We start from the raw sequence: 21,786 nt of genomic DNA, 5'->3' as shown, positions 1-21,786 counted from the left end.
TCTCTGACCTTCTCCTCGCTCATGCTCTGTCTCACTGTCTCTCTCTCTCAAATAAATAAATAAAATCTTTAAAAAAAAAAAAAAAGAAAAAGAAACACACACGCGCACACACACACACACACACACTCAGTATATTTTAATTCATTGAAGCCATATCAGCTCAAATAATTCCAGCTAGTGTACATGGAAGGGACGACTTATGGGAAAGTTGAACAGAAAGAGTTAGATGGTGCCATTTTTTAAAAAGATTTTTTAAAGATTTAAAGATGACCTGAGCCGAAGGCAGAGGCTTTAACCCACTGAGCCACCCAGGCGCCCCGATGGTGCCTTTTTTGCGATCCCCTGATGAAAGGACTGAGTCAGGCAGTGATGGTTAACAGATGGTAAACACGTTAGGTGAAAGGCCAACGAGGAACCTTACGAAAAGGCCCGAGTGGGCACTATCTGACCCCCTTGATCAATCCTCAACACATTGAAAGGGGGACACACTGCCATTACGTGCTTCCTGGCATGATCAAAAGCTCAAATCACATCACCCCTATTCTTGCCAAGAAGCCAACTGAACCACCCGTTTCCAGAAAGTACGGGAGAGAGAAAATCATACTAAAGAATCCCACAGGGGTGTAATCCGCCAAATTCAAAACGTGAGAGGGGATGCTACAGGCAAATGACCCAGTTTCGCCAAGAGAGTGGCATGAAAAAAATAAAAAAGAAGGGAATGCTACTCTAGTTTAAAAAAGACCTAAAAAGAGATACACGACCAAATCTGACAACTAGCAACAACAACCAAAGACAAAATTAGAAGACTTTTTTTTTTTTGAGCAATTGGTGGATTTGCATATGGACAGATCCAGGAGGACTTGGAATTATGATTACTTTTGTTGGGTGGGGTAATGGCCTTAAGGTTCTGCTTGTTTGCTTGTTTTTAGAGTCACAGTGACCAGATTGGGTGAAATGCATCCCGTCTGTGACTGGCATCACGGTTTCCGAATGTTACGTTGTTTTCATGACTTTTCTGAAGTACACCGTGTCCTTCTATGACAAGTGTAGTTGGGTGTTGATCATAGAAGACTGGAAAGTGTGGAAAGGCAGAAGGAAGACCCAAGTTCCCCAGTCCTTCGTCGAGATTGTCCTCCACCTCCAACGCTCAGACATATGGTCTAAAATACTGCACAGCGATGGATGGCTGCCTCCCAGGTTCCCCTTGTATAGAAATAAGGCTGTTGTGGATATTCTTATGCATAGAGGTTTTATTGTTTTTAAGATTCATTCCTGGAGATAAATCGCCGTAAGACTTCTATTATTTTCAGAAACGTCCACTCAGAATCGGGTCCCTTTTGTCAAATGCATACCTGTCAGTCCAGCCACAGTCCCACCCCACGGAATCCAAGGGTCCCTCCCAGGACTTCAGGGGATTGAGGCACAACCCTCCGAAGGATGGAAACACACTTCAGGGAGAATTGGCAAGAACCTTCACGCCTTCTTTTCTAGGAAGAACCTAAAAACTTCTGAGACAGGAAGGCCTGCCCAGGGGCCACCAGTGGGCAGGCTGTGTAGATGAGCATTCCTCCAACTCTAACCTCGCGGATCTTACTATAATCCAGATTCTGAACCAGGACCTCTGGCATGGACACTGAGATCCTGCCTTTCTCACCAGCTCCTGGAGGACACCGGGCTACTGGACGACCACATGTTGAGCAGAAGCCTGGAGCATGCTGGCCCCACTCACCCAGCTTCCAGGACCTAACTCACCAGCCCCCTGTCCGCCCTCTCTCCTGACCTCCTCCGCCAGATCCGCATCTCCTGACATCCTCTCAGCACTGCACCAGACCCTCCAGCTCCCTTGTAAGTACTGTTGACCCTGCACTGATGAGTAAGCAGCTCTGAACTGGGAACTGGGAACTGGGAAGCTCCACGTCTGCAGCTTGTTCCCTGGAACCGAACTGAGGCAATGGTCACAGCAGGATGCCAGGTGCAGAGTCCCCACTGGGGAAAGAGGCCTGAAGCACAAGGCCCGGGTGTGGGTGGGATGGGACCCATCCCAGGCTCCCTCTCAGGGCAGAGGCTGGGGAGGCCCCCAAGGTGGCCCTGGTCAGAGCACACCACGGATGCCAGGAAGCAACAGTCAGGGCTAAGCCTGCCCTCTGGGCTGGGTCTGTTCTTTCCAGTAGAGATGGGACACAGTAGTCTCCGGGGCTGTGTGTGTGTCAGGGTGGGGGGTGCTCCATGTACTCTGTAGGGATCCTGGGAGGGTCTGGGAGTCAGCGTCAGGACTAGGGGGCTGTCCTTTGGGTCTAGGCCCCAACTCAGACTGTGTGTCAAAGGGAGGCCCTGCTTGGGGAAGCCTGTAATTCCAAGTCCTCCTGGATCTGTCCATATGCAAATCCACCAATTGCTCAAAAAAAAAAAGTCTTCTAAAAGTTGGGCTTTTGGGGCGGGTCTGGGGGTCTGCCTGTCAGGGGAGCAGCAGGGTCAGGGAACAGCAGAGTCGCATGTGGCTGGGGCTGGCCAAGTGTCAGGGGAGAGGCTGGCCAGGCCCCTTGAGGGAGCCTGAAGGCAGCAGGGAGCTACGCAGATCCAAGCAAGGAGCTGAGCTGAGCAGTGTGTGACCTGCCTTAGGAAAGTGCGTGGAGCGGGTTGTGGAGACAGGAAGCAGGAGGCAGGGCAGGCAGAGGCTGGCTGGGGAGGGAGTTGCTGCACAGAAGGGCAATGGAGGGTGAGGAGAGGGGGTATGACTGGGATAGGGGCACCTTGCCTCCTGGCTTCCCTCAAGGAAGGGCTGGCTTGTCCCCGCTCAGCTGAGCCCCTGGGTGAATGTGTGCAGGGAGCAGGGGGGAGGCACGGTTGCAGCTTTGGGAACCCCCAGGGAGGGGCAGGGCCAGGCTCAGCTCTGGGACCTAGGCCCCTGGCCCTAGTTTCCCTGTTTTAAAGCCCAGGACTTTGTCCCAGGGTCCGGCAGTGCTACGGTGCAGGCAGAGGCAAGCGAGGGCCCTCATCACAGTCTCTTTGGGGTGTGTGGTGGCCGGGCTCAGACCACTCTCTTGGGGGTTTTTCTTCCAAGGGGCACTTGCAGGCATGGGGGCTGCCCTGCATTCTAGGACAGCAGGAAATCCAAACTGTAGGCATTTCTTCTCCCTGGAAAAGGTGACTGGAAATGCCTGGAGTGTGACCTCTCTGGAAGGCTCAGGCTCCAGGCCTCCATCTCTCAGTCAGTGGAGTTACCAGGCTTCTAACCCCTGGGACAGAGCCAGACACCAGAGGCCCTGCTCCAGCCCCACTGTGTCCAGAGCCTGTCCCAGCTGGGGTCTTACATGGCTTGCCAGGATGCAGGCAGTACAGGAATGAGTGTCCCATATCTGAGGAAACCGAGGCCCAAGGCCCAAGGTCACACAACTAGTCACAGCAGACCTGGGGTTTGGCTGGAGGTTGGTCTGACCTCCACGATGTCCGTCTGTCATAGAGCGAGGCGTGGCAGACCGAGTAGAGACCAAGTACAGTAGGACCCAGCCACAGTGAGCAGCCGTGCCATGCAATCTTTATCTGGCCCCCATGTCAGCAGAGGCACCCTTCTGAGAATGACCGGGAACAGACCCCAGAGTACCCGGGTGGGCTATGAGTTCATGGACTTCCTGGTGCCAAGAGTCCCAGTGAGGCACCACTCCCTACTATGTGCCTGAAACCATTCTCTGCCCTGGGAACATAACAGTGAGCAGGACCAGCCCTCGAGGGGGCTCTGCTGACTAGGAATTAAAGTTCTGACTTGTTCTGGCTTCAATGCCAGGGCAAGGAACTCCCAACCCCTGAGCCGGTTGGCTCATCTGCAAAGAACAAGGATAGTAACACCTTCCCACAGGGTTGTGGATCAGAGATCCCAGGCCTGGTGCCCCTGGTTATCGCTCAATCATACGCCTCAATCTGCCTCCGCAGCTCAAACCCAGCTGAAGGCACCTGAGGCCCAGAGAAGTGCAGTAACTTGCCCAAGGTCACACAGTTACATCAACCCAAGCTCCTTCCTGCCCTTTAGGCACTCACTGCTTCTCTGCTAAAGGATCCCATGTGGGTCTGGGGCAGAGAAGTACAGGACAACAGAAGGCCTGTAGGCAGTGTGTAGGCCCACCCCACCCCACCCGTGTCACTCTGAGCCTGGAGACTAGTAGGGAAGCCCGCTGGGCCAGTGGAACCATCTGTGGAGACATGGCCACCTGGGCCAGCTCTAGGCTCAGTGGTGGACAGAACCAGTCTTGGGCACCATCGGCTCTTTGCAGAAATCTGTTTAATGGTTTAGGAATGTGTACATTCTGGCTCTGCCGTTTCCATAAAGGCAACTTTTCCATGTTTCAAAAAAAATAGATTTGCTATAAAGATTTATGTATCATAAATAGGAAATGTGAAAAATCCCCCCCAATGCAAACAGCATCCTTGGGCTTAGTGGAGGCCCTCCCCACGGCCCAAAGGTCCAGGCCAGCGGGGTGCGGAGGGTCCGAGGCCCCAGCCCTGGCAGCCCTCCTGGGAAAGAGTAACTGAATTCAATATGAATTAGGAGCTTCCTCCAGCTCCGTGCCTTCTGGGGCCTGATGTCCTCGAACCCGTCTTCTGGAAGGACAGGGCCCCACCTCTCCGGTTCGGTAATCATGATCCGTGTCCCTTGTCTTCTTGCTCTTCAGCCTGTGTCGCACTGGCTGCACCCCCACAGAGGGTGCTCTCCCCGGGCCTGCTGGCTGCCAGGGCACTTCCACGCCCTCTGTCCCCTGCCTCCTCTTCCACACCCTACCCCCTGCCCTGACCTGTTCCTGCTCTTGGGTAATTTATAAACAGAGGAAGAGCTGAAGCTCTCTGGCCCCAGAAGGCCCAGGCCTGCTGCGGGAGGAAACCGAGGTGGGTTGTATTATTTCTCAACACTTCCCCACTTTCTCCTACCCAAGTCCGGGTCCCCATGTGACAAAAAATGGAGACCCAGGAGACGGTGAGGCCTCTGGCCAACAGGGCCCTTCAGGCAGGCAGCCCAGCCGGTGTGCAGTCAAGGCCACACCAGCGTCGGGCCCTGAGCATGAACGTTTGTATCTGGGCCTGAAGCTTGTAAATGGTCTATTTGAGCCTGTAGGAAATGGTTCCCGCTGAGGCAGAGTGACAAAGAACTCAAATCTTTGCCAAGGGATACTGTGAGCAAGGGACCAGCTTGGCGTGGGGCCAGTTCTCAGAGGTGTCCAAGTGGGTCATTTGTGGGACTCTAAACGACACAAATAAAGGCTGGGTGAGTGGGTGAGAGTGGGTGGGAAGGGGCGGCCTGGACAGAGGGTGCTCCTGGGGGACAGGATGCTAGGGAGAAGCCAGGGCAGAGCTGTGGAGGCCATGGACATCCAGAGCCTGGACCGTATCCCGAGGGTCCCTGGTACCCCAAAAGGTGAGGGGACAGCATCAGTATGACCTTTTACTACTGCCACACTGACTGCAGGAGGAGGGTGCCTCGGGCTGCCCAAGCTAGAAGCCCAGGGGCCCAGGAGGTCCATGAGGTGTGCTGGGGAGGCCGGGGCCTGTCCAGAGCAGGGGCGGGGGGCAGAGTGAAAGTGGGATCCTAGCACTGTGCTAGGGTAGGGAGAGAGTGAGGAACCTAAGACAACCCCTGGATTTCTAAGCTAAACCCCTGGAGGCTGTGGTGGCAAGACACCCTGGGACTGAGAAAGGCAGGAAAGGGAAGTGTTTTCAGTGTTGCTAGGTGAGCTAAAAGCTGCCAGCAGGCAGAAACCTCCCTGGTCCTAGCTGGGCCGGCTGCTCTCTTCCCTTCTCGACCAAGCCCCTGCAAGGTTTCGGCCTCTAACCCCAAGGTTTCGGTCTGGAGCAGGAGGATGGTTCATAGTCCAAGCCCCTGTCACCAGCCAGCTACCTGTTGCTGTGCCTCCCAAGGGCATCCCTGTGAAGGAGGTGGAATGGAAGGGAGGGCCTCCCTGTTCCCTAGCAATCCAACCCTGAGGCACAGAGACAGCAGGTAACAAGGGGCAGGGTCCGTATCTGGGCTCAGCAGGAACTGAGGCTGCAAGTCAATCATGGGGGTAGGCCCAGGCCTGCACTCCAAGGCCCCCTGCACCCTCGCCACCCCCCCCCAAAGCAGCAGGTCTCTGCAAGGTCAGACTTCCTGAGATTTCTCTTCCAGCCTGCACAAACATCACCCCCCAGAAGAGGTCATAGGGCGGAAGACCTCTGCCCTTGGCCTGAATGTGCATTAGTCACAAACACATTCTACTTTGCAGGGTAGAGCCCAGGCACTGCGGTGAAGGGGCCTGGCAGACACCAGTTCTTCCTGCCAGCAGCTGGGCTCCAGGCCCCACTCACCCCATCCCACTGGCAAGGCCACTGAAGAAGGAAGCCAGGTGGCCTTCTTACTCTCAGGTGCCACCCCACCCGGCTACCAGTGAGCTGGTTCCCCTCAGTGCAGGCCCCTGCTCAGCAGCTCCTGGTCCAACCAGACCACATCCTTCCTCTCCAGAACCAGGCTCAGCCAATCCCAGGCCTGCCTCCCTGCCTGAAAGGGAGTCACCAGCCCTGCTTGTCTTGGTCTCAGCCAGGGAAGCCTTCCATGCCCGACCCTACTTCACCAGACTGCTGTGGGTCTGGCTGCTGCAGAAGATCTGGCTTCTGGCTCTGCAGTCAAACCTGCCTGCGAGAGGGGGTGACGCAGGCCAAAGGATGGGAAGTGGAAAGCAAGGGAAGTCAGTTGGAGACCTGTGGCCCACCATTGGAGGGCCGGGGCTGGGCCCAGGGCGCTGCCTGGGCTCCACATCCACGATGTGGGCTTGTGATATGCCAAATGGCTCTGATGGCAGTGTCCTTCCTGGGGCTCCATACAGAGGGGTACCTAAGGGACTAAACCGGGCTGACACGGAGGGCCTGGGTGGTACGGGAAGATCACCTGCCTCCCCCAGCTCAGTCTCTGTGATCCTCTGAACTACCCCCAGAGGCTGGTGTGCTTCCCAGAGCCCCAGGAGGAGGACATGGCCAGACCCAGAACTGCCAGGGCCTTGCCTTCTTCGTCCCGGAAACCACAAATTAGACTGGGAGCAGTGGGCGAGCTGTCACTCTACGGCTGCACGGGTGGCAGGAAGGGCTTCTGCACAGGTCAGACTAGGCACCCCGAGGATCCCTCTCAGACCTTAGCCTCAGCCTTTTCCCTTAAATGTCCACATTCCTACCTTTTTCCCCCAACCCCCCAAGTTCTGAGAGTCAGTGCTGAAGAATCAGCTGGTTTTGCAACCTGAGAGGCAAAACTTCGGGCCCCAAGTCAGCAGACAGTCCCTGCTTGGCTGCGGGCCCTGACCCCATGCTCATGCCGATGCAAACAAGAAGCTACATGGAAAACGAGAAAACTTGAGAGGTCTTGCTAAGGCAGCAAGCCAAACCCCAAGCTATCTCTGAGCTTAGAGCTGGCAGTGAAGAAAGGAAGAAGGTTCCTTGCCCAGAAAGAGCTAGGGCTTCCCTGGGGCTCAGGAACCAAGTCTGTCGGCCCGGTTTTTCTCGTGCTCTGAGGCTCATGCACAGAGGCCCTGGAATGACTCCAAAGAACCCAATGCACCAGCTGCATCCCTGGAGGCAGCCACCTGCCGCCATAGCCGCAGCAAGATGCAAGGAGTGGAATGGTCAGAACCAGTCGGTGCTGAGCAGGGGAGGCACGTCCTGGCCCCTTCTCCTATGGTGGTCCATCCCGGCAGGCCTGGAGCCAGTCTTGGACTGTGAAGGACGCAGAGGGGACAGCCCCTGGCTGGTAGAATGGGCCCCACACCTGATACCTGGTATGATGCCAGGTCTACCTCACAAGGCACCCGCTTCTTCCTTCCTCGAAGGTAGCCTTCCCATCAAGTACCCAGGCCACGGAATGGATCATTCCAGGACTTTATCTGGCTGCTCTAGAATCACTGGCGCCATGGAGGGCCAGCTCTGGAGGGGGGCCCGGCAGGCCAGAGAGAGAGAGAGAGAGAGAGAGAGAGAAAGAAAGAGAGAGGAGGTGGGGAGGGCCCTGCCTGCCTGCCCTGTCCCCCGGTCAGCAGCCACAGCCCCAGCTCTCCCCGACGTCCTTGCTGTCCAGCTGGATGTGGTCGGTGCCCTTCTCGCTGAGCAGAGGGCCGCCGTGCCTGACGACCAGCTCCGTGGCCACCCTCACGAAGGCCTCCTCCACGTTGCTCGAGTCCTTGGCGGACGTCTCGATGGCACACAGGATGTCGTAGTGCTCTGCCAGGCTCTGCGCCTCGGCCAGCGGGACCTCCCGGAGCTCGCCCAGGTCCGACTTGTTCCCTGCAGGGAAAGGCCGGGAGCGGCTAGGTGAGGCCCACAGGTGCCAGCAAGCCCTGTCCCCTCCCTGGCAGGGCCAAGCTGAGAGACCCCTGTGGCCCTGTCCACCACCAACGAATATCGTTTTGTGTGACCATCTCTTTTTTTTTTTTTAAGAAAACAAACAAACAAAAAAGACCTTGTTAAATTTTAAAGCGCTTATTTTAACCTTCCATCCCTCATTTTTTTTTTCTTCTCTCCTTTTTCTTTTTGCCGGAGGCATGTACTTTATTGCTTCCTCTTAACAAGTAGGAGCAGGAGAGTTTGGTGCACAGAACGTGGTACTTCAGAGCTGCGAGGAACTTCGGCTCCCCCTCCCTAGCTGTGTGACCCTCAGGTAAGTCACTCCATTCCTGAGAGTCGGTTTCTCCATCTCTGATGCCACCTTCAGCGAGGGAGGGGTACAAGGAGCAGGAAAACAGCTGGCACTCGCCAGGCACACCCTATGTGGCCGCGTTTACAAGGAGATCAAGCATTGCCAGGTCTGTTCTTTGCTAACATTTTGTTATGCTTATCATCTATTCTCTCCTATTTTCCTTTGGAACTCTCTCATTCACTGTAAGATCGTGGTTTTCGATTATTTTGCTTTTCTGCACACCACTGGCTTCTCCTACAAGTTATCAGACATTTCATTATGTTCCCCAAAATCTGGTCAACTGCTCCTTGACCCAATTTCTAGAAGAATTCTTTCACATCTCTAAATGGTTGACTTTTGTAATGTGACTATATGGGGAGTACCAAACAAACAAACAAACACAGAAAACCATCTAGAAAGATCTAAACTTTTTTTCGTAGCCTGAAATGATGCAGTAACCGATTTCAGTGTGGGGAGCTTATCTGGATCCTGCTTTCAATAAACTGAAAAAAAAAAAAAAAAAAGTACACGTGATATTTAGGAGCAATAGTAAATCTGAACGCTGATCAGCTACTGGATTGTATTATGAAAATATCAATATTTCTCAGATGTGAAAATGGGATTGTTGTCAGGTACTTTTTAAGTGTTTGTATCTTATATCGATTCATGCTGGAATATTTACAGGTGCAATAGTTAACGGTGCTGGGATTCGCCCCAAAGCAAGACAAGGGAGGGGAAGAGACAAGGGTAAAGGAGAAACTGGCCATGGAGTTGCGCAGAGCTGAAGCCAGGGGTTGGGTATTCGGGGTTCACTGCACTATTCTATTTTTTGTATTTGTATAAAACACCTCTAGGACAGGATGTTTTACTTTAAGTGTTCTGGATAAAAGGGAAGTGTAAGGCCAGGTAAGGAGAACTCCACTCTGGCCTGGGGAGTCCAGCTCGGCCAAGCGCTCCCCCATCCCAGGCCAGGCAGGCTAAGTAGAACCAAGCACCACCCTTTCCCCAGATGGAGTGATGGTGAGGCCCCATCTGAACAACCTCATCTTGGAAGAAATCAGCCTGACAGCTGGAATGAGAATCCCAGGGACCACACAAATGGTCCAAAGCTTCTTGGGCTCAGGTCTGGGAAGGTGATTTAGGAGGGAAAGGGAAAATGGCAGTAAGAGCAATAGTGGTTCTCAAAGTGGGGTCCCTCGGGCACAAACATGGCACCACCTGGAAACCTATGAGAAATGCACATTCAAGGGCCTGGCATCCATGGTTTCACAAACTGCAAAGTGATCAGGAAGCACAGAGATGGTTGAGAAGCCTTGCTCTGCAGTGCAGTGTGACTGAATGATGATTGGCAGAGCTCAGTCACCGAATGATGATTGGCAGAGCTCAGGCTGACTATTCATGAGCTCACAGGCTGCATGGACTGGAATAAATTACTTCACCTTTCTGAGCCTCAGCTCCAGCCCCTGACAAACAAGGAGTTGCCGGGGTTACAGGAACTAAATCCAATGACACCAGTGAAGCTTTAACCAGTGTTACCCACCGTGGAGATACATGGTAACTGCAAAGCCGACATTAGCTCCCTGTCTTCCTCCAATTCCGATTTTGAATATAACTTATGTAAGTGATAGGCAGCATGAGAATTTGGAAGATCACTGTTCAAGTTCTGGCTTCCTTCCTGCCTGGCCGAGTTCAGCCTCTCTCTGTGCTCCACGTGCTCTTTATTTAAAAAGGAGAAAGAGATGAGGACAGACAGAGAGACAAGATCCGCGGTCCTGAGGAACCCTCCTGCACCTGCCTGTTCCCCGCCCCAGCTCACCAATCAGCAGCTGCACGATGTTCGAGCCTGCATACTTCCTCACATCCTCGATCCAGTGAGGCACTGACAGAAAGGAGCTCCTCTTGGTAATGTCGTAAGCAAGGATGGCCCCGTTGGCACTGCGGTAGTAGCTCTGGGTGATGGTGCGGAATCGCTCCTGGCCAGCTGTGTCCCAGATCTGCAGCTAAAGAAACAGGGGGCGTCCCGTGAACCTGGTGGTGTGACCACGCGCAGGGGATAGGGAGGGCAATTCCTACAGACCCATGCCCAAAGCGCTGGACCCACACCTTGGCAGGAATCACGCAAGAGGGGCTAGAAGGTGGACAGAGAGAGAAGGGACTTCTGAGCCCTTAGGATAACAACCCAGTGGCCCAACTTTGGGGGGACAGAAGGACGCAGGGGGAAGGTGGGGAGCCCTCATCTCTGCTCTCTAGAGTCCCCAGGGAGAGGTAGTAAGGGGACATTCTGCACTGCAGTAGGAAGTACATATAACCCAGGGTCCTCTGTGTGCCTTTCTCCCCTATACACCGGGCTCACTACTGGGAACAATGAACCTGAGGAGCTCCATCAGCTCATGGCTCCTTCCAGGTGGGCTATGATGCTGGCTGAGTGTGCATATCCTGTGCCTTCTCCTCTCTGAGCCTGTAAATGCACCACTATCCCCAGCCGTGTGGAAAGTTCCTCCAGCATTAGGGTTCTCTACTTCTGCCTCAGTGATGCCCATGAAGATGGCTCACAACCTGGTGGTTGAGGGGGCCTGGGCTGTGGCAGTGAGGGCGCAGGGGGAAGCAGTGGATAGTGTCCTCCCACTGGGTCTTGAACACCAGCTGGCCCAGCTTGGCCAAAGGCAAGAAACTTAGGGTCTTTCCTTGCCATGTCTTCACTTAGCAAACATCCATTGGTGCCCATTGCCAAGCCCTCCTGGACACTGGCCATGGGGGAGAGGTGCCCATAGTAGGAGCTCCCCTGGTTTCTGCAGAAGCAGTAGCCTGGCATGACAGATGCCAAATAGGGTAGGGGCAGGGGATGCAAGTGGAGCAGACCTGGACCTCCACTGTGCCCGGGCTGGGTGGAGATCAGCTCTGTGCCTGGAAGAGATGGGCTTTTGGGGGCCATCAGAGTGGGCAGATGCCAGGGGCCTTGGGTGCTCAGGGTTTGTCTTCTCTGCTCCACAAATCACAGGTTCTTGGGGCTCTCTGAAGGTGAACACGAGCCTTTGATCTCCACCGAGCTGTGGGTCCATCCATCCTCCTTCACAGGCACAGGCACTGTAGGGGCCTCTTTATCTAGTTCACAAGGTGTGGGAGACCTCCTCATCTGTCTAGGATAGGGAAAAAACCAGAGGCCTCAGACAGTTCCTGAGGCCAGGGCTGTGGAGGGGACTGCCTCTTCCCTAGGCGCCACCGACAGAAGTTTAAGAGTTAACAAACTCTGGGCCACAACATGCCCAGTGGAACCCTCCAGTCCTGAGAGCTCCTATTTATTCCTCAACTATAAAAGGCTCCAAGGAAACCAGGTGTCTGCTAGCTCACGCATGGGGTGAAACCTGGAATCCAGATGACCAAGAAACTCATCTCCACACCCCAGAGGAAAGCATGTAAGAGAGGCCAAACAAACACAGAAGAAAAGTGACTTGGACCAAATAAAAACTACACAGAGGCCAAGTTTTGTTTACCAAAGACAAACATCAGTATTTTTAGAGATAGGAAAAGATCGTAAAATAATAACAGAATACTATTTCTTAAAAACAACAACAACAACAAAACAGTTGAGGGAGTATTCAGAAAAAGAAACAGAGGGGCACCTGGCTGGCTCAGTTTGAAGAGCATGCAACTCTTGATCTTAGGTTGTGGGTTCAAGTCCCATAGGGATGTAGAGATTACTTAAAGATACAATCTTTAAAAAAAAAAAAAAAAAGAGCTTTGATAATTAAAAATAGAACATCAATGGAAAATGCAACCTAAGAGTTGGAACATAAAGTTGAAGAAATCCCGCCAAAATAAAGTAATACAAAGAGATGGAACAGAGAGGGGAAAAAAATTGTAGAGCCAGCCTAGGAGGTCCAATATGGGAATGGTAAGCATTTCAAAAGAAAAGAATGGTAAAATCAAACGGAGGAAATCAAAGAGAAACTTCGAGAAAACTTCCTCTGGGTTGGAAGAGCCCACAAAGCACCCACACAATGGAGGAAAACAAACCTCACAAAACACACCATATGGGAATTCCACAACAGTGGGGAAGGGGGCAAAGGTCCTAAAAGCTTCCAGAGAGGAAAAGAATAAGAAAAAAACAGGTTTTGGGGCACCTGGGTGGCTCAGTGGGTTGAGCCACTGCCTTCGGCTCGGGTCATGATCTCAGGGTCCTGGGATCGAGTCCCACATCGGGCTCTCTGCTCAGCGGGGAGCCTGCTTCCCTCTCTCTCTCTGCCTACTTGTGATCTCTGTCTGTCAAATAAATAAATAAAATCTTTAAAAAAATAAAGAAAGAAAGAAAAAAACAGGTTTTAACATTAAAGTTTGATAAAATCCACATGGCATTAGATACTCAATGAAAAAAATGCCTCAAATTAGGAGAGAAAATGATTTCCAACCTAGAATTCACTACCCAATTAATCATCAGTCAAGTGTAATGGTTTACTAAACACATTTTCAGATATAGGGGCCTCAAAAAATTTATCTTCCTGCCACACTTTCTCAGGAAGCCACTGACAGTTCCTCTAACTAAAGAAATCAACTGAAAAAAAGAAGATGTGGGATTCCCCAAAACAGAGAATTCAACTCAAAGGAGAGGCATGGGGAACCCCAGGATGGTGGTTGAGGGAGATCCCAAGACAAGAGCCGAGCAGCGAGCCTGGACATCAACCCGTCTGCAGCAGGCCACCAGGCTCCAGGCACAGCACTCAGCACTGGCAGAGTAATTACTGGCAGCTGAGCCCTCCTCCACAAACAACCACTAGACTGAGAAAAATATGGGAGGTTGCTGTTTTCAAAATGTAAACAACAAGCAGCAGGAGACAATAATCCTGAAAGACGTAAAACTTCTAAGCTGCGTCTCCCATCACCATGACTCTCTACCCGGGGATGGCTTCCTGACTGCCAGACAGTGGGCTAGAATCCAAGCAAAGCAGGCTAGTCCCACGTGGCCAGGAGGCAAACAGATTCGGGAGCAGCTGATGGGACTGGAATGAAGAGCGAAGCAGGAGTGGGAAAGCCGAAAAGTCTGGGTGTGGTGTGGGACTCTTTGGTGAGTCCTTCCCTGAGGGATCCAAGCACACGGTGGGACTACCAGAATTTTACCAGAGAGTGACTCCTGCCAGATTGAGAAAAGACCAGAGATAGAGGCTAAGCAGTGCTAAGGGAATGCTGGTTCTAATCCAGTCATGATGAAGAGGCTTCCCTAGCACCTTGATCAAAGTAACCCATATAGTAACCAGAGACATCAGAAAGGCTGTCACCTATGAGTGAAGACCATGACCAGACTAAGGCCTCCAGATACCTGCCCTAACAAAGCCTAAAACCAAGCACCAACACTAGTTTCAGGTTTGGAGGCTGACTTCCGTCAAGACAGAGAGGCTAGAGAAACATCCTTGGACTTCTACCTATCTGCCCTAACAAAACATAAAAGCAAGGCTACACAGGTTCAGGTGTTTGGACAGCAAACTGAATTGACTATTAGGTCATGAATCGATGGGGGTGCTTGGGTGGCAGATAAATGAAATCATACTATTGCAAGGTGAGCTACACTTGTGAGGTGAAGTGAGAAATGAGAAGTGTTAAGTGTCAGTTGTAACATATGAAGTTATACAAAACTGACTCTAAAGAGACTTTGTAAGTTAGTCCTATCAGCTAATAAGAGAAATGGAAGGTCAATAGAGGAAATACAGTAGTATTCTTAAAAAAAAAAAAAAAAAAATCAACTAAACCAAAAGGAAGGAGGAAAGGAATAAAGGAATAAGAAATAGAAGAGGGAAAGAGAAAAGGAGGAGCAAATGGTAGATTTAAACTCAAAGAGATCAGTAATTACATTAAATATAAATGGACTAAACACTCCAAATAAAAGCCACAGCTTGTCAGACTGGAAAAAAGGCAAGACTACATGCCATCTCCCTTAAATATAAGGACACAAATAGGTAGCCCCCCCAAAAAAATAAATAAATAAAAAATAAAACTCACACACACACACACACACAAAGTACATGTTAAAAATAAGCATAAGAAAGTATGACTCAAGTTATAGGAATATGAAAATAGGCTTCCATACAAAGAATTACAAGAGATAAAGAGGATTTTGTAATGGTAAGAGGCAATTATCAGAAAAGACATAATGATACCAAATATGTATCTACCTAACTGTAGAGTTTTAAATTTCATGACGTTAGAACTGACATAACTAAAGGGAGAAACAAATCCACATTCGTAGTTGGAGATTTTATTACCTCTTTCTCAGAAATTGATACAGTTGGTAGACTACCCCCCCCCCAAAAATCAGTGTGGATAAAGAATATCTAAATAACACTATTGCTCAAAGTGACATTTCCAAAACATTAAACCCAATGCTGCAGAACAACACATTTTTTTTCAAGTGGATCTAAATATTCAACAAGGTAAACCATACATATGCTGGGCCTCAAAAGTCTCGATAAATTTCAAATGGCTGAATTCTTAGACTATTACTCTAATCACACACCCACACCCCACCCCCAACACACACATGCAAAACTAAAATAGAAATCAAGAAAGCTCTGAGAGATTTCTTCAAGAAGACAGAACTGAGAGGGGCCTGAGCCATTGGGGTTTTGAACCAATCAGGCTTATAACCGACATTCAGACAGTTAAGTGTCTGACTTCGGCTTAGGTCATGATCTCCCGTCCTGGGATTGGGCTGTGTCAGGCTCCCCGCTCGGTGGAGAGTCTACTTCTCTTTCTACCTCTCCCTCTGCCCCTTCCCCCACTCATGGTGTCTCTCTCTCTCTCTCTCTCTCAAATAAATAAATAAAATCTTTTAAAAAAACCAAAAACAAAAACAGAAGACGGATCTGAGAAAAGGCCATACACTGAGAGGCAAGGTATACAATACACTGGACAGATAGGGAGGAAAGGTGTATCAATTAGGATCCCCCCTAACTGGGGAGATGAATTAATGGTAAATACATAGACACCTAAGCAAAACAAACATGATTACTACTTCCAGGAAAAACTGGTGACCATGGTAAATGAAAAATAATGGCAGTGCACCACATGGCTTAGCAGTGAACAGCACTTACTAATCATAAGGTATTCATTCACCCATTTCGGTAAGAACTTACTAGAAACCTACTATGTGTTCCAGATACTGGAGTGGAGATACCAGGGCTGACAAAAGAGATGCAAATTCCTATCCTCAAGCTTATAGTCTGGTGCAGGAGACAAATGCTAAGTAAGATCGTAAGTAATAAGGATTTATAGTTATTATAAAACATACATATTTATACCTACATATATAATATAAATTAAAATACTTATTATAAAATAAATAACAAAAATAATAAGTATGCTAGATAGTGAAAAGAGTGGAACAAATGAGCAGGAGAAGAAATAAAGCACAGTGAAGAAAGAAGATTTAGCCAGGACAGTCACAGAAGGCCTCATTGAGATAATCATTGGTAATGATCTGGAAAGGGGTGCCTGGTTGGCTCAGTCGGTGGTGTGTGAGTCTTGACCTTGGGGTCGTAGGTTCAAGCCCCAGGCTGGGTGTAGAAATTACTTAAAAATAAAATCTTAAAAAAAATATATATATACAGGGGTGCCTGGCTGGCACTGTCAGGAGAATGTGCAACATTCGATCTCTGGGTGGTAAGATGGAGCCCTGTGCTGGGTGTAGAGATTACCAAAAAATAAACTTTAAAGAAATTCTCTTTTAAAAAAATAGGGGCACTTGGGTGGCTCAGTTATTAGGTGTCTGTCTTTGGCTCAGGTCATGATCCCAGAGCCCTGGGATTGAGCCCCTCGTCGGGCTCCCTGCTCAGTGGGAAGCCTGCTTCTCCCTCTCCCACTCCCCCTCCTTGTGTTCCCTCTCCCTCTCTTGCTGTGTCTCTCTCTGTCAAATAAATTAATTAAATCTTCAAATAAATAAATAAATAAATATGTGGAGGAAGTTAGCTAACTATGCAGATGTCTGGGAGACAAGCATTCCAGGAATAGAGTAGAGCAAGTGCAAAGGCCCTGAGACAGAGACAAAGCAAGCAAGAAGATTGGTGTGTTTGGAACAGAGTACAAAGGGAAAGAATAATAAGGGATGACAGAGAAATATCAAGGGGCCCAGATCACACAGCACCTTCTAGACCACAGTAAGAACTCTGGACTTCACTCTGAGTCAAAGTGGGAAGCCATGGGGGTTTTGAACCAATCAGGCTTACTTTTTAACAGGATCTCTCTGGTTGCTGTACTGAGAAGAGATCAAAAGAGTTCAAAGACAGAAATAGACCAGTTAGGAGGCAATGGCCACAATCTGGGTAAAAGACAGTGGCTGGACCAGGGTGACAGGTAACAGTGGAGGAAGGGAGAAGTGAGCAAATTAAGAATACATTCTGGGAAGAGAGCTGAAAGGAATGTAATCATGATCTAATCACTGTTGCCACACAGCTCTACTGGGAGGATGCAAAGTGTGTACGTGTGTGGTGGGGGCTGGGGCAGCACTGAGAGTTAGTTAACCATCACCTTCCAAAGTCAGAAGTCAACAAACTACGCCTTCAACTTGGGGGAAGGGGGGGTGGGTCACAATATAAGCAAAAGAAATAGAAAAATCCCATCAGCTGAAAAAGAACCCGAGGTGATTACCTCCCCTCCTACTGCTCCCCCACCAGGCTGCAGGTGGGGGTACCAGGAGACAGACCTTTTTGTAACAAGCCTTGTTGAACCTAATGACTCTAAATCACACATACGTGTAACTCTGATAAAAATAAAAACTAAATTAAAAACCAACAAAATAGCTCCAGATTAAGGTATCTAGGTCAAGCAATTGGTGAAATCTGGGCAGCAATGGAGGAGATATTTCTGGAAAGTAGGTCCTTCCCATGACTGGTCATATTCTCATCCTACTCTCCCACATTAGAGAAAGGGAAGGAAAAGAACAGTGTCAGTGCTCCAGGGTCCAACAGGCCTGAGAGCATAAGCCAGCTCCCATCACTTTCCAGCATGGTGTCTCTGAGCTACAACTTAATTGAGTTTCTCATCGGTTTCAAAAAAAAAAAAAAAAGTACAGTAAGGGCCAAATGATAGATTCAGGGTGCATGGTACCTGACAGAGAAGGTGCTAGACAAATGCATTTAGGGGCACCTGGGTGGCTCAGTCGGTTAAGTGTCTGTCTTCAGCTCAGGTCATGATCCTGGGGTCCTGGGATCAACCCCTGCATCAGGCTCCCTACTCAGCGGGGAGCCTGCTTCTACCTCTTGCTCTGCCTGCCGCTCCCCCTGCTTGTGCTCTTTCTCTCTATCAAATAGTCTTTTTTAAAAATCCATTTAACAATATTTACTGTGCTATTACAATTTTTGTCTAGTGTTTTAAATATAAGCAAAGGAGCTTTAATGCAAGGTAGAATATATAAAATGCCCAAAGAAAAATATATTGGCTGTGTGCATGGGCCAATTGACTTGTTTGTCTGCTATGTACTGCGTTTCTGCCATGGGCCCCTCCTTGTTCCAGGAGCTGGGGAGACTGCAAACAAAACAGAGTTCACATCCTAGCAAAAGAAGACAGCAAGAAGAAAGCAAATAGGATCATCGCAGAGAAGGATAATGAGCACTCTGCAGAAAATAAAGATAATAGGGAGAGACTGCCCGGGACAGGGGCCACCTGGGTGGTCCCAGAAGGTGACACTCGAGCTGAAGCCTAAGGATGAAAAGCCAGGCACGGGGACAGTGTTCAGGCAGAGGGAACAGTGTCACAGTGTCCAGAAGGACAAAGCTTGCCGTGTTGGAGATACAGAAAGAGCAGTGTGGCCAGACAGCAGTGAAGCAGGCACATGTTAGGAGATGCAGTCAGGGGCAGCTGAAGCCAGAACATGCAGGATCTTACAGGCCAAAGTTGAGGGTGGATTTTATTTTATTTTATTTTTATTTATTTATTTATTTATTTTTTTAGATTTTTTTTTTTATTTATTTGATAGAGAGAGATCACAAGCAGGCAGAGAGAGAGAGAAGGAAGCAGGCTCCCGGGTGAGCAGAGAGCCCGATGCGGGGCTCGATCCCAGGACCCTGGGATCATGACCTGAGCCGAAGGCAGCGGCTTAACCCACTGAGCCACCCAGGTGCCCCGAGGGTGGATTTTATTTTTATGGCAACGGGAAGCCACTGGAGACTGTCGAAGCGGGAAAATACGTATTAGAGGTCTCTTTTATCCCACCTCACATATCTTAGCAGCCCACCCTGAACTCCAGCCCACTGCAGGTAACAACCAGCCCACACAGTATAACGGCCTCAGGAACTTCGCTCCCTACCTTGGAGCCTCCCCAATTTCAAACCGGAAGACCTGCTGGAAACCACCAAGCATTTGTCCATTTGTGACCCAGAAGTAAGAAGGCCTTACCCCTTTACGGATCAACCCTTGGCCAACGGGGAACAAGGCATGCCTGGCCAAATCAAGCCCTACTTGCCCGTGGGAGGGACCAACTTGAGGATGCAGCCTTGTAGCATTTCCTTCCTCTGTTTTACTCTCTCTGGTACCCAGAACAAAGGAGCTGCACGTAAGCCCGTGTCTCAGGCTCTTGTTTTCCAGAGGGAACGCAGGCTGAGAGGAGAGGCGCTCTGACTGATGCTCATCAAGTGTCACCTGGGGTGCTGAGCAGAGCGAGGGTCCTACTCTGTTCACTAAAAGAAGCTCAGTCTCCAGGCCCAGATGCCCTCTGTGTTCCAGAACAGGTGGAAGAAGCCAAGCCAGGTGAGGGCCTACTTTCCCAGCAGCCAAGCAAAGCTTCCCGTTAGGCAGGGTCCCAAGGGGGTCTGGGTGAAAAGTTTAATGAGTGCGATCAGCCGCCTTAGCTACTCAAGAGACAGGTGAGGACGGCCACAGGCTCTTTTTCCCAGAAGCCGAAGCAGAAGCCACCTCATGGATGCTGTGGGGTCCTGAGGCAGCAGGCTGGGTCCCCATCGGAGCCTGCAGGCAGAGACCACCAGCCCAGTGCACGTAGCAGAAGGGCAGGCTCCCACCATGCCGTGACTGGCCAAGGCATCAGAGCCTCATGTTAAGCCCACGCCCATCTGTCTATCTGTCTGTCTGCCTACTTCCCTGCTCCCCTTCTGTCCTCAGCAGGGGCCTGGGTGAGCAGCAGTCATGGGCACCGAGTACTTTGCTGCTCCCTCCCCTCCACACCGGCTATCACTGAGCCTCACACCACAGTCGCCACTGCAGCCAGCCGCAACCCTGCCCCAGGCTTCCGCCCACGCTGCGGTCCACTCTCCACATAGCAGCCTAGGTGAAGCCCCAAAAAATAGTGTTTTAAGTAGGATCTTGTCGCTCCTCAGAGCTCCACCCTGGAAAGGCCTAAATTTAGGACCTGCACAACCTGGACTTTATCTGCCTTCACGTAACTTCTCTTCAGCTGTATTTGCTCCTGGCCAGTCCCCTGAGCCCTCAGGGGTCTCTCTATAAAGACCCCCACCCTTAACAGTCCCCTTCCTGAAGTGTTCTACTCCCAGATCAGCACATGATGGCTGCCTCCCTTCACTCCACCTGCTTTCAAGCACCAAGGGCACTCACAGGTCTTTTGTGATCCTCCTTTCTTAAAAGAGCAGCCCATCCTGTCCCCTCATCCTGATTTACTTTTCTCCTGGTGCAGCCCTCACACACATGCACTTTTTTAAATGTTGCCGGCCCTTGGCCGCCTGGGTGGCTCAGTCATTAAGCATCTGCCTTCCACTCAGGTTGTGATCCCAGGGTCCTGGGATTGAGCCCCATGTCGGGCTCCCTGCTCAGCAGGAAGCCTGCTTCTCTGTCTCCCACTCCCCCTGCTTGTGTTCTCTCTCTGGCTCTTTTTCTCTCTGCCAAATAAATAAAGAAAGAAATGTTGCCTGCTCTCTTTCATAAGAGTTTCACGATGGCAGGGCCTGACTAGCTGGCTTTCCACATATGCCCAGTACCCAGCATAGTGCCTGGCATGTTCAAACTGCTTGATTAATACAGGCTAAACAGTTGAGTACCCTTTTTGCCCTTAGAGCCTGTCCCCCTGCTCTGCCGGGTCTCCATCTAGCAGCTCGGGCTGCAGGCCTTGGCTTAGGAAAGCAAACCATCCAGTGTCTGCAGTTTAACGAGACTGAGTATCTGACATCAGCCTGAAACCAATGACAGTATCTGCCAGGTGGAAACTGCCACCTCACCCACCAGAAGTCCTCGGCCAGCACACTCACTTGACAAATAGGCAGGGACTTTGGACTATGGGCTATACCCAAGTCGGCCCTCCCTAACTCTCCCACTTGCCACCTGGCACGCCACCAGCCTCTCCTACCTTCCCCAAGCCAGGCCTTCTTATCTTACATTGGACGTCAGGGGAAATTTTCAGGGCTTCTGATGTCTGCAGTAAAGTTCAGAAGCATCTGCCGGGCATGGAAGGTAGGAGTGCGGCACAGTTAGGATGGAGAAGGGCTCCTAGAACACTTATTTACAATAGAAGAGGGGAGCTGCAGAGGTCAGTCAGGTAGGTTTCAAATGGGTGGGGGTAGGGGTGGCTCCCCTCTTCTGTGGGCATTTCCAAGCTGTAAGGTCCTGGGTTTCGTTTGGGTCCTTCCTCTGCCCTGGTGATGGAAGGACTTGGGCCCATGGATTGTTGCCTCAGTCTGAGAAGTATGATCTCAGGGTAAGAGATGAGGCCTGTTTTGTCTTCTAAGCCCCACAGTCAATGACTCCTTGTTTACACTGTCCCTCCAAGTCCCTAAACCCGTGATGGCATATTCTTGTCTTTATCTTCCTTTCCTAGGAGAGATTGCATTCATCTTGATCTTTCGTGAACTCCTACCTAACCTTCAAGACCCTAGTTCAAAAGTCACCTGGTCAGGAGAACTTTCCCTGACACACAGGCCCAAGCCTCGCCCAGGGCAGAATTCACTTCTTGCCCTCCTGCTCCCTAGCATCTGTATTCTTTCCTCTGTAACAGCACACACTGCAGAGTATGCTCAACATTTAACTCAAGTGTCCCAAACTGAGGTGCCTTTGGGGGCCAGGCAAGGAACATAAAATGCAGCAAGACAACAGAAAAGCTTATCCGGCCTAAAGCAAATCCAATTAAAAACAAAGCTGCAAATGACCATTCTGCAACGACCAAAAAAGAGGTT

General features: G+C 50.5%; 1 protein-coding gene across 1 annotated transcript in view; it reads right to left on the bottom strand.

The window, feature by feature from the left end:
- Positions 1-4,256: 4,256 nt before the first annotated feature.
- Positions 4,257-21,786, bottom strand: part of RAB43 (RAB43, member RAS oncogene family) — a 35,582-nt gene continuing 18,052 nt past the window's right edge. The window contains exons 2-3 of the mRNA XM_044252899.1: positions 10,488-10,671; positions 4,257-8,280 (exon numbers count right to left, since the gene is read on the bottom strand). Of these exons, the coding sequence (XP_044108834.1) occupies positions 8,030-8,280; positions 10,488-10,671 (435 nt within the window). The 3' untranslated portion in view covers positions 4,257-8,029. The remainder of the gene's footprint in view (positions 8,281-10,487; positions 10,672-21,786) is intronic.

Source organism: Neovison vison, chromosome 6, assembly GCF_020171115.1.
Source record: "Neovison vison isolate M4711 chromosome 6, ASM_NN_V1, whole genome shotgun sequence".
NCBI classification, from domain to species: Eukaryota; Metazoa; Chordata; class Mammalia; order Carnivora; family Mustelidae; genus Neogale; species Neogale vison.
The sequence above is the reverse complement of the archived record's forward strand: the minus strand, read 5'-3'. Positions and strand labels throughout refer to the sequence as shown.